This window comes from Dermacentor albipictus, chromosome 1 (assembly GCF_038994185.2).
Source record: "Dermacentor albipictus isolate Rhodes 1998 colony chromosome 1, USDA_Dalb.pri_finalv2, whole genome shotgun sequence".
NCBI classification, from domain to species: domain Eukaryota; kingdom Metazoa; phylum Arthropoda; class Arachnida; order Ixodida; family Ixodidae; genus Dermacentor; species Dermacentor albipictus.
The window spans coordinates 180,975,700-180,987,800 of NC_091821.1; the positions used below are offsets into that span (position 1 = coordinate 180,975,700).

The 12,101-nt window shown below is 48.1% G+C and overlaps 1 protein-coding gene across 1 annotated transcript in view; it reads right to left on the reverse strand.

The window, feature by feature from the left end:
- cac (calcium voltage-gated channel subunit cacophony) overlaps positions 1–12,101 on the reverse strand; it is a 618,385-nt gene that overhangs the window by 93,347 nt on the left and 512,937 nt on the right. Inside the window, exons 7-9 of the mRNA XM_070530231.1 lie at positions 8,563–8,663; positions 7,423–7,578; positions 388–614 (exon numbers count right to left, since the gene is read on the reverse strand). Coding sequence (XP_070386332.1) covers positions 388–614; positions 7,423–7,578; positions 8,563–8,663 — 484 coding nt within the window. The remainder of the gene's footprint in view (positions 1–387; positions 615–7,422; positions 7,579–8,562; positions 8,664–12,101) is intronic.

The window sequence follows — 12,101 nt, forward strand, 5'->3', positions numbered from 1 at the left end:
ATTAGAATACAGCACTGTGTCTGCTATACCGTACATGGTACATGCGAATATTGTGTAAAAAAATAACGGGAACGCAGCTCCGGGATGAAGCAGTGTACAAATAGTACGCGGTCCTTGCATAGTGCAACAAGGAAAGACAAAAGTCATACTGCCGACATTACGCGTCATAACAATGCCATTGCGAGAAAAGTCACACGCCACTTATGCCATTAGGAAACAAGTGCAGCAAAAGAGAAGGTGAGAAGCTAAGCTTCTAACAGACAAAATACGTGACGCTATGCCACCAGCAAAGTTCTGTCTCTCTCAGTCACTTTTCTTTTCTTCTTTTCTTTTTTTTGTGGCAACATTCGCGGAACTGCAGCGCTATAAAGCAAGCGGCCCACTTACCCAGTACAAAATGGCCGTCCAACCCTCCATGGTGATGCATTGAAAAACAGTTAACATGGCGAAAAAGATGTTGTCAAAGCTAGTGATGCCGTAGTTAGGGCCGATCCAGCCCTCCTTGCACATGGAGACGTTGTGGTCGCAAATGTACGCCCCGGAAGGATGCGACGAGTTTAACGGAGAGTCCTGGTAGCAAGGCGTCTCCTGCTCGCCCTCCGGAACGATCTCGCCTGCGTGAAACGGCGCAATGTCACAATATGCAATGAGAACAGGGCCCGTATTCACAAAAAGTTCTTCCGCTAGTAAAGTTCGTCAGGACAAAAGCCGTCCTATAGAGACAGCGAACATATTATGAGCAAAGACCCGAATTTCACGAGAAAAAAACAACAAAGTTTTCACGAACAAAAACCTTCGTGAATTCGGTCCCTGAAGGGTGGAGGACGAGACTGGTTGGAGGTGCTTCGCTTGGAGGACCTGAACCGCCACGGCCTCTCCTTCGACAGCACATAAAGGGCTTGTTTATCTGAGAGCATTTTTTGAAAACATAAATCCCGAAACACAAATAACCAAGCAAATGTTGCGAGTGAAACGTTTGATGACTAGTTAATGGGCTTAATTGGTGCAAGGGTCAGTGCTGGCCAAAAGCGCCAACGACATGGTGGAATGAATTGACAGTGGTAGATGAATTCAAGGATGTAACACGGCTGCGAAAGAGCCTAGGATCCGTCGCTGTGTAATTGCGTAAAATATTTTTACGCAATTTACGCAAATATTTAAAATATTTGTTGCGAAGTGATCATCAAAATGTAGGAATATGCAAGTAGCACTAATGCCACAGCCTTGAGCGCAAGGGCCGAGAAGCGCTTGCTGTAAATACTACTGTCGCAGCAGCAGCCTCTGAGAAGAGGCCGTGCTACGGAGTTAAACGTTTCATCGTAGTAAAACCTTGTCTATGGTAGCTTACTAGGGTAGCAAACTAAAGAGATGGAGTAGCAGAAGCGAGAGTTTCATTAACGCCGGTGATCCGACAAAGCACGAAGTTGATAATAGTAGCCAACCGGGCGAGCTGGTACTGGTTGGTTTTCAAAGTTTTTACAAAGCATATCGTACGGTTCGTAAGAATAGCCACCCACCAGTCGTGATGGGAACGTGTTATCTGCTTAGACGGCAGGTCAACAATGAATTGTTCTGACGAACGAGAAACTTTGTAAATTTGACCTCTGAAACGCTAGTATTGAATTTCGTGCACGCAAGCGCGTCCCCTGGTACAGCGCTCTTCTGCGACTGTTGTCGTGCGCAAAAGTGGAAGAAAAAATAAAAACATATAAATGTCGACCGAAGCAGAACTTCGGTGTCGCCGTAAACGGTAGTAGCTGTTCCTCCTCTTTGCTTTCGTCTAAGGAAGTTTATTTAATAGAAGAAAAAAATAAAAGACAGGCCGCTATTCTGACCCACCGCCCTAGCGTACGAACTGTTTTGTAAACACGGGCCCTTATGGTGGGGGTCAGCGTGAAGCCAGGTAAGGAAACAGCTTCCGCTGATAACAGTAGCCCGGAGGGTCCTGCTTCCATGGACCTTCTTAATTGTTTCTTAAGAAGAAGAATTGAAGAAGAAGAAGAAGAAGAAGAAGAAGAAGAAGAAGAAGAAGAGGCTCACATCTATTGTTCACATCTTCAAGTTCATCGCCGGCAAAACATGGGGATCGTCAATAGGCTCCATGCTACAGTTATATCGAGCACTTTTTATCGGATTTCTACGTTATAGTTCTCCCGTGCTTGCTAAAATATGCAAGTCCAATCTTAGAGAACTTCAGAGCGTGCAAGCACAGGCACTACGTGTTTGCCTAGGCCTTCCGCGGAGCGCCTCAACAGCAGGAACCATTATAATGGCTCAAGACCATCCGATCACGACTTACATCAGCACCGACTCGCTCAGGGCCCATGTTCGTCATATTTCACGGATTCAATCAAGCTTTCTTGCCTGTCTGCCAGAACGACGACCACAGGCATCCTTCTCCAACGAGGTCAGCAAGTATCGTGCCTCCCTACCATCGGGGTTTACACCATCAGCACGTTCAACCTCAGCTTTGTGGTGTTTAAAACAACCTCAAGTGCGCCTTACGGTTCCAGGAATAAGAAAGAAGACCGGCCTATCTACCTTGGCCTTGAAGCAAGCAGCTCTGGATTGTTTGCACACTTCCTACTTTGACCGAGTCCACATATATACGGATGGCTCTTCCACCCAGACCAGCTCCACCGGGGCAGTGGTTATACCATCACGATCACTAAGCATCCGATACAAGATTTCTCACATGACAACATCGACCGGTTCGGAGCTTGTTGCCCTCCGAGGTGCCATTGATTATATTAGCAACCAACCGGCTAATCGGTGGGCAATATTCTGTGATTCAAAGGCGGCCTTACAATGTCTTCTGTCATCTCTTCTTCGCGGGTCCTGTGAACAACTCGTATCGGAGATACGAGAACTTCACCATCACATGATTGCTAAAGGGCACGACGTCGTGTTTCAGTGGCTGCCTGGCCATTGCGGTATCTCCGGCAACGACCTCGCTGACGACGCTGCTAAGAAAGCACACGAAGGAGCAACCCTTGTTTCTATACCTTTATCGCGTACTGACGCAGCCCAACACTTAGGCAAGCTAGCGCACCGTATGACATTGGAGAAGTGGCACACACCTGATTTCACTCAACATCGATTGCATTCCCTCGATCCATCTATGCAACTGCGGCTATTACCAGGGCTTCCGCGTAATGAGGAAACAATGTTGTGCCGCTTACGCTTGGGCGTCGCATTCACGAATGCATATACGTTTTTGATTGGCATGGCTGACAGCGCCGAGTGCAATGCCTGCGGTGCCGAAGAAACTATCGACCATCTACTGTGCTACTGCCCATCATTTGAAAATGAAAGACAAGATCTCTGCACAGCTCTCAACAAGTTAGATAGCAAACCGTTCACCTTGAACAAGATCTTGGGACCATGGCCTCGTATATCGCAGCTACAAAAGGCCACAAAAGCGCTGCTGCGATATTTGAAAGATACAGGATTGAGTGAGCGTCTGTAATCCGGACTGAGTGACTGGACGATATCCCCGGTGGACTTTCTCTTCTTTCTTTAATCTTTCCGTCCCCATTTCCCTTTCCCCAGTGTAGGGTAGCCAACCGGGCTCAGTCCTGGTTAACCTCCCTACCTTTCATTTATCATTTGCTCTCTCTCTCTTAATTGTTTCTAAAGAAACTGGTTTGAAATAGCGTATGTATCCGGTATAGTGAGCGGTAAGTTATTGTAGCGCAGAGGCATTATTTATTATTTACAGGGTGGATGCGTACGTTCACTTTTATCAAAATCGCTTCTGGGTCTCATGGATTGGTCCATTAGTGTCCCTTTGCGATCCCTTTACTACAGCAATACCGTTTAAGCTATCAAAGATAGAACCCAGCTGTGCGGTACCAATTATAAGAGGTGAGAAGGAGTGCTTTACCTTGTACTTGATTTCTTTATCGCTACAGTTAGTGTGTTGCGACTGCTATCAGTTTCATTGGCGCGGCTTCTACGCAAAAAAGTCAAAGCAACTACGAAGGCTCTGCAACGTGGGTAGTGTTATGACGCGACTATAAAAATGGTCATAGCGACGCGCACGAGCTGAGACAACGCGTAACAGTTACCACTACAATATGCCTCGGTGGGTATTCAGGCCACGGTACGTTACATTTACGTATAGACATTAAGTAACATGAGTCAAGTTACGCTACGGTCTCGGCGCGTTATAACTGAATTGCTCAAAACCTTAGGTATGTATACTCAGTTCCAGCAGCTAACCTATTCAGCATGCAGTTGGTGACGTAGAAAGCTCCGTTTTAGCCTGATGCTCTACATCATTGAAGATTCCAGAAGATAACATCGTGCGTAAGAAGCGCCCAAGCTGAAGCTGTCATCTTATTGTCCGGCTTGACCCCGATATATTGCACTTCAGTATAGTGCAAGCTACATTGCTGAAAAGTTTGTTACTGACACAAATCCGCAATAACAGGGCGCGGCCGCGAAGCCTTGCCACACTTGTATTCATCTTCAAATAGACTAGACACGATCACAGAGCCTTGAGTTTTTGAAGGGCTGTAAATCTACAAACAACACTCAGAACGTGCGACAACTGACCTTTTTGACAGGTGAACTATGCCTTTACGGAATGCGTATCAAATAGCAATGACGCAGTGAACACCTTCGCTTGCCTTTGGGAAACAGTATAACGCATGTTTCTTTATTTCCTTACCAAGCTACTTCACAAGATATTTATATTGCGTTATTTTCCGTCGTTAGCCAATTATGGCTAACGCCTTTACCGACCACAATACAGCTGAATAAGCTGATGAAGAGAGCATAAAATGAATAATATCACTAAGTTCACTTTTTAAACAAAACAAGTGGGAAATCTTGGCACTTGAGTGCTCATTTCAGAGTGCCCTCTAACTTAGGCACACAACTACGTTCTGGTGCCTGCATCGTCGTGAAAGCCAAGCCATTGATCCTTGCCTTTGCAAAGCTTTCCCTTTGCAAAGCTTTGCCTTTGATCAGAATCCTGTAACCATCAAAACTAGACTCTGACACACTAGTGCGGTTATGCGATAGAGAGAGAAAGAAAGGAGAAGAATGGCAGGGAGGTCAACCAGGCGAGGGTCCGGTTTGCTACCCTACACTGGGGAAGGGAAAGGGGGAAATAGAAAAAGGAAAGCGGGAGAGATTGAACACTGAGTGTGCACGCAGCAAAGCGCCTTGAAATCAGTCAAGTCCAAGCAAGTGCCCCGCCTATACATTGGGATGCCGTCATTCTGTTGTTTGAAGCTAATATCGGTGCTTCCCCGTAGCTGGTGATGCGCGTTGAAGTCACCTGGGAAGGCCAAGGGTCCAGAGGTCGTTAGCAGTACGTTAGAGTACGTGGCAGTATAAGTTAAAGTAAACCGCGGCCTTTCTGACTTCAGTGCGAATAGAATGCTGCGGGTGAGCCATGATGCTCCCTCAATACTTGCAAGCACTCATTTGAGAGCATCCAGCACTTCTCTGCACTTTGCGCTGACGGAGTATGCAGGTTATTCAAGACCACTGGAAAAGTATTCATCAGAGACCAGAGCATCATGACCACTTGCCGGTCTTCTTCGGGCAATTTGTCAGAAACCCGCGTTGTGCACTCTACAGCGATGCGCTGTATCACTTCACGCGGCTCCGGCTGTGGCATCGGCTGTAGTTTCGGTTGTAACTTCCGCTGTGACTCGGGCTTCGGCTGTGGCTTTAGTAGGGCGGGCCAAGTTGTATTGTTCTGCGCCATGACCTTGTCGTCAGATTTAGATTGGATCGCGTCAGGCCAAGGGGGCAGAGGAGAAGGTGTCGGATGTGGCGTCCTCTTCACAAAGGCATCGGCGTTCTTTGAAGCCCAACGGCTTCGGGAGCGTCGCTTTCTAGCGGCCGCAACAGCTTCCCGACGAGACGAAATATCTCTCGCCATCTTCTTCAAGACCGCCTTTTCTTTCTTCATTTTGGGACAATCCTTCGAGGAAGCATAATGGGACCCAAGTCAATTGGTGTACTTGAGAACCATGCTTGCACAGGTGTCTGCAGCGTGAGCAAACTCTCGAGTTCTCGCACACGGCGCGCACGTGTCTCAGTCTCATACGATTGCGCCATTGAAGTGGCCTTGGGATAAATGGCCGCACAGGGTGCCTAAAGTGGCCCACCTTGACGTGCGAAGGCAGCGATTCGCAAATGAACATTATTTTAACACTGCGGGATGTGCCGAGACGAGACACACGCGTTATGACGACGCCATCAACGGCTGGCTTCATTAGAATCAAGTCAGCGCTTGAGATGGGGACGTCCACGTCGTAGATGACACCAGTAGTGGACTACACTAGCAGTGGTCTCGTAGGATATGCGAGGGGACCTTCATTCTTCCAAGTTCTGCAAGTTTATTCAAAGTGCCCAGCGCAGTTTCATGTGCCCAGCGCAGTTTCATGTACTCAACACATTTTTTCGTGGGTTGAGTTTGTTACTTGCTTTCGCGCCATCGCTTCAAGTTGCACCGGGACGGACTGTCTGTTGAGTCGCCTCAGGTTGTCGGTAGCGAGTTCTGGTACAAATAGAATCGTACTGATTACGGTATTCCAAGTTGGTCCTACCGCTGGCGTGCTCGAAGACATAGACGTGGTGTGTCCTGGTGGTGTGTCTTCGTTTCGCCTTGCGGCTTCGCACAAGCTCGAAACCGTCATCGGAGAAGTCCTCACTGCTCAGCAAGTAGACACTACAGCGACGTCGCCGTCGTTGTCGCTCTGGAGGCCGGTGCGCTTCCTAGACGCAGCCTCCGCTGAAGTTGCCAGCCCCAGCAGAGGCACTGGGACGACAACTTGCATCCGCGCCACGAACTGGCGGCTCTCCAAAGATGTACGCAGAAATCAGGAGAAAACAGCTGTGCTAGACCTCAGGTGTTTCAGGGTATGTGATATTATGCCCACTAGTAACAAGAGCCGATACTTCATTTTTGCAAAGCAGAAAAACAACACCAGTTTCATAAGCCGTTAAATAAGTGGTCGTATCTTTAACCTCAGGGGCCTTTATATACTGACGCGCCTAAACGCATTAAAGCTTTTCAATTGCCTTAATGCATCGTAGCGACATCTCCCTGAATAGATTTAAGAAGAGAACGAGAGAAAGCAGGACATGCAGCCTCTGTCAATGGTTTCAATTCCACTATGCGAGTGAAAAGAATTGCCGCTGGACTCTTTTGCAGGGTTCCTGTAGCAAGTCTGGTGCTTTGGAGCACTTTTGATTGAAAGGCTCTGTCCCGCTCTGTCTCGGCGACTTTGGGGAAACAAAAAATCTGGCAATCAGCCACCTCCTCACGTGCGCAGTGGCTTCAGAATTTCCGACGAAGCCTGCGTATCAGGTTTCGCCTGATACGCAGGCTCCTGTTAAGCTCCTGTTAAGTTCTCGCAAGCGTGAAACGCATGAACATACAACATGAATACTCACTTGCATCTTCTAAACTGTAGCATGTTTTGTGTAAAGCACCGCTGTAAAATTCAAGGCCAATAATGGCAAATATAACGATGGCAAAGAGAACAAGAAGTCCTATTTGAAGCAATGGCGCCATGGCTTTGATGATGGACTTCAACACTACTTGAAGGCCTGGAAAAGGAACAAAAAATATGGTATGTATGCATTCAGGTTTATTATGTAAAAAATAAACAAAGAAAGAAAGATATTTCAAGCAATAAATCATTTGTGCTCGTGCAAAAAAAAAAAGAGATGACCACGATATTCCTTTAACAAAGAACACTTAGAACTTAGCGCCTCCCGATGCTGGTAATTTGCAAGGATTACTTGGACAATTTATATGCCGCCAACTCAGCCATTAGAAGCCAGCGACAAACCCGAGACCCGCCTGTGCTATTTTTAGCTTGCTTTTATGGGCTCTGTTCTCGCACACGACGAAATAATCTCGCTTTCCTGCATCCTTTAAGATTTTGCTTCACGGTGGGCTTATTATCCTGTAGCGCTCCGACACTTAAACTTGCTCTGCAGTCATACACTGGCGCCATAACGAGCAACACACGGTTGCCGCACATACGAGGAAGTTATTTAGTAGCATCATTCTTGGAATGAGTGCAAGTTTCCCGTAGCACGCAAGAATACGACGAAAAGCCTCTCTAATTCTGCCCGGCGTTTCTTGTGCACGGTATTAAAAAATAAGCCTTAAGGTTTTGTAAAGAAGAAAGCGAAAGCAGCTACTGAAGTTAAAAAAAAATAACTGCATCTGATGGTCGCGAGGGGAACGCAGTTCGCAAAGTGTGCCCTTTGAAATAATATTAATGCTTAACACACACTTATTATTTAACTTTTTAAATGCGGAGTTTGTGGGTGATGACTGTAGTATAAAGTTGAATCTCGCAACTATAGAGGTGCACTCATTCTTTAAGACATCCGATAGAGAGACAAATGTAATGACAGATGATGTGCCGAAAGTGCACCACTGGGCAGCGCAGAGTCGAGAAAGACGGGGCTGGCGAGTTACGACAGCGTGAAGAGGGCCGCGGCTACTCATTGTGCGAGACGGCCCGCTTCTGCGATGCACGGCCGGAGCAAGGCGACGCGGCCCAAGGGAAGACTCACTTGGGATTCCGGAGACCAGCTTCAAGGGTCGAAGCACCCTGATGGCTCTCAAGGTTCTGAGATCTAAATCTAAATCCTCCGGTACAAAGTAGGTAACAAACCTGCAAGCAAACAAGGGGAGCGGGATGCTCTAACTACGGATCTACGCTACACACAGCGGCCGCTGGAGGGCCGCACGCTACGCATGCATGTCGCCGCTACCAGTCGCTCGCGGTAAGCAGCGGCGTTCACTCAGTCCCTGGTGCGTGCGTACAAGCATCGACAGTCCACTTCGACAAACGATCAGGTTTATGGCGCCATCTCTTCTCTGCGTGGAAGGTCGGTTTGCTCAGCTTACTAAGTCCAAGCTTGGAAAAAATATACCATTGCACTACTTCGTGCTAATTTCAGCGCATTCCTCATTCGGCTTAACGTGTTTACAGTTTACAGCTTTGGTGCGTGTTCTGTAGCGCTGTCTCCTCACACCTGCTTCGGCTTTGGTGCTGTTAATTATATGTTTCGTCTATACACGCGAACACCGGACTGATGTGACAGAACTGAAAGAGGCCCCTCCCCGATCGATCAATATTCCAATAACAGTGTAAGGTGAGGACTCGTTCGCGTCCCTTTCTCATTTCTTTTTGGATATATATATATACCTTTCTCTCAAGGAGCGTAAACCTCTCGTAGAACGCCAGGCGCATGCTGTAGAAGTTAACAGGCGTCGAGTTATGACACCGCCGCTAAAAGAGAAGGCGGTCAGTGTGCAACGTCTGCTGAATCGCGTCAATCGATTTTCTGGACGTAGCGCCGACTCACTTGATCATGACCGGGACTGCTGCAAGCAACTCCGAACCGCCATCGAGTTAGTGTTTGAGCTTTTGGAAGCGACGAATGGCCGGCTGTGTTTGCTCAGTTTTATCCCACATTTTCGCTGTTTGCTCTCGAGGCGCAGCGAAAGAAAAAAAAAAGATGAAAAGAACGAGAAGACGACACGCAGCTCAACCGTCCGCTTTTATATCCGCAAACAGTCCCGAAATCGGACGGTACACTGTGCCTGGATACTAAAACGGCTTTTGTTGTGGCAGTAACGGTGCATCGCCTATATAGTCGAATTAGGCGCTTAACGTGGGAAGCTTGGCTAGTTGGTTTACGATGGCGCATCCCTGAATAGCGCAAAGACCGGGAAATGCAGCAGATCTATGCCATATCCCCTCCGCGTCGTCTTATTGTGGTGGAGTTTGTAGGTTAGTGCTCTTAACATAAGCTAATTTTCCAGGCTGTGCGGCTTTTGTTCTACTATATTTTTCCGCCAGGGCCAACATAAACGAAAAAAGAAGCTCGCGCTGACATTTTTATTAAATGTTGTAGTGCTGGCGATAAGCGTCAATTTTCATACATTGCATACTTCATGGGTTTAATGTTTCTGCATGCGAAACCCGCCTAATGTGAACGCGTCCTTTACCGATCAGACACTAATAGCTTTGATAGTGAATGTTGTGAATTATGCAAGAGGAACTCTAGAGCGTGGAAGGGAAGTAAAGGTAGTTACGTGAGACTCAGAAATGATTAAATCATTCATTAGAGAACTGCAGGAATCTCCTAATATAGTAAAAAAACGAGAAAGGGCCTTTAACCGATTCCTGTGTCATAAAGCAACGACGACACCAACCTGCTACTGGTTGTAAGTTCAATTTCCGGATTCCGTGGCCATACTATGATGGATGTAGAATGAAAATATGTAGGCGTATAGTAATTAAGGGAAGCAAGCCAAAAGTCTACGTAGGCGTCGCTTTTAATAAACGTGCTTTGTGACGGCTAACACCAACGAAAACTAATTTACCGCCGTCAGGATCCGGATACTTGGAACTGAAATGAGAGAAAGTATCAAAGCTTTCCTTATTTGCCCCTCGTTCGCACTCTCCTATCCACCCACCTCCAGTTCCTTCTCTCCTCCTCTCCCAATAAACACACACACACGTGTGCTCCGTCGCAGCAGAAGAGCTGCGACGAAGCGCGCGCCGAGGAATGCCGTAAGCGCACTCGCAGACAGACACCAAACTGCGATTCTCCGCGCCCCTTAGTACAGACCTGGATATTTGAAAAAGCAAGCATGAATTAAAGGCAGAACACTGCCTGGCTACGACACACTGGTCAGTGAATTTTAGCTCCCTCCTAATGCCGGACCAACCGAACAAATAATCCACAGAAGCCCCGGGGCGCAGCGTCCCATAAACGCGCAGGCGGCAATGGCGGAAAGGCCGTGTCAGTGACCGCGCGAAGCGAGGAGAAAGTGTGACGACGACAAAAACAGGGCGCGAAGACGCGAGGAAAAAGGAAGATAAGTTAATTTCCGAAACGCCCGAAGTTAAAGCGAAAGACGGAGGCTGGGAAGAAGGGCCCGAGGAAAATATAGATACGCCTTCGCAGCCTCGCAGAGCCCGAGGCCGCGAGAACTCGGAGCGAATCCGCACGCTCGACGCCCACAAACTCCGGCAGCCGGGCGCGTGCCCGACGCACGATCGCCCACCCGCTGACGCGTCGGGGTGAAAGGCTGAGCGGGAGAGGTGGCGAGCGCGCGGTGGCAACGGCGCTTATACGCACGCCTATTGTTCGTGCGGAAGCTTTCAGCCTTATCCGGCACCGGATCAAGCCAGGTAGAGCGCGGAGAAGCGCGGGAAAAACGAAGCAAAAGCGGCAATGACGAAAGCAATGCGACGGCGGTGCCTCCTCGGCAGGGCCGTGCTCGTCTTTATTGGGCAAGGCTTAACGTCTCCTTTTGTCCGACCGGCACCGACAGTCTTTTCCAGCGCCGTATCAAAATGCACGCTGCGCCGCGGCTTTGTGTGTACGTTCGTTTGCCCGTGACCCCGAAATTAGCTGAGCCAGTCCTTGCGAGCGGTGACCTTGTCCGGCGATTCAATTAAATTGTTCTGGCACAGCTGGACGGAAGGATCTGGGGATCTATTTATTTTATTCTAGAGATAGATTTGCCCACTGCAGCCAAACGAAATTAGGCGTCCCGCCTCATTTCTGAAACAGCCACCGTTTCTTTGTGAAAAACAGACCGTGCCGCATGCGAAGAAGACTTGAAGTTTGAGCCATTCGAAGTTATTCTGCGCGCACTCACAAGGCGATCTACACTTGCTATATTTACCTTGGCCTCTGGCCGCGCTGTCGATATTGAAGCGAGGTCTGCTTGATGGAGAGCAGCAACGCAATGAAACTTGAAGGCTCCGTATCCCTCACAAAGCCCCTAATATTGCTCGCGTGTGCGCGGTAGAGCCCGCCCACGGAGGTCGCTGTCGCACCTACACGTACCAGGAGATATTAACACGACAGCCGGAGCGTGCTGTAGAGCATTAGATCTCTTAAAAATAATACTTGGCGGTGTTAATGTCGCAAGACTACTCCGTTATGTAGCGCACTCCGAATTAATTTTGAGAACCTTGGCCCGTATTCACAAATAGTCTTCACGCTAGAATTGTTTGTAAGAGAACATCCCAGCCAATGCTGATGCTAAACATATAATCAGCAAACGCTTCCAGCCAATGGCAAAT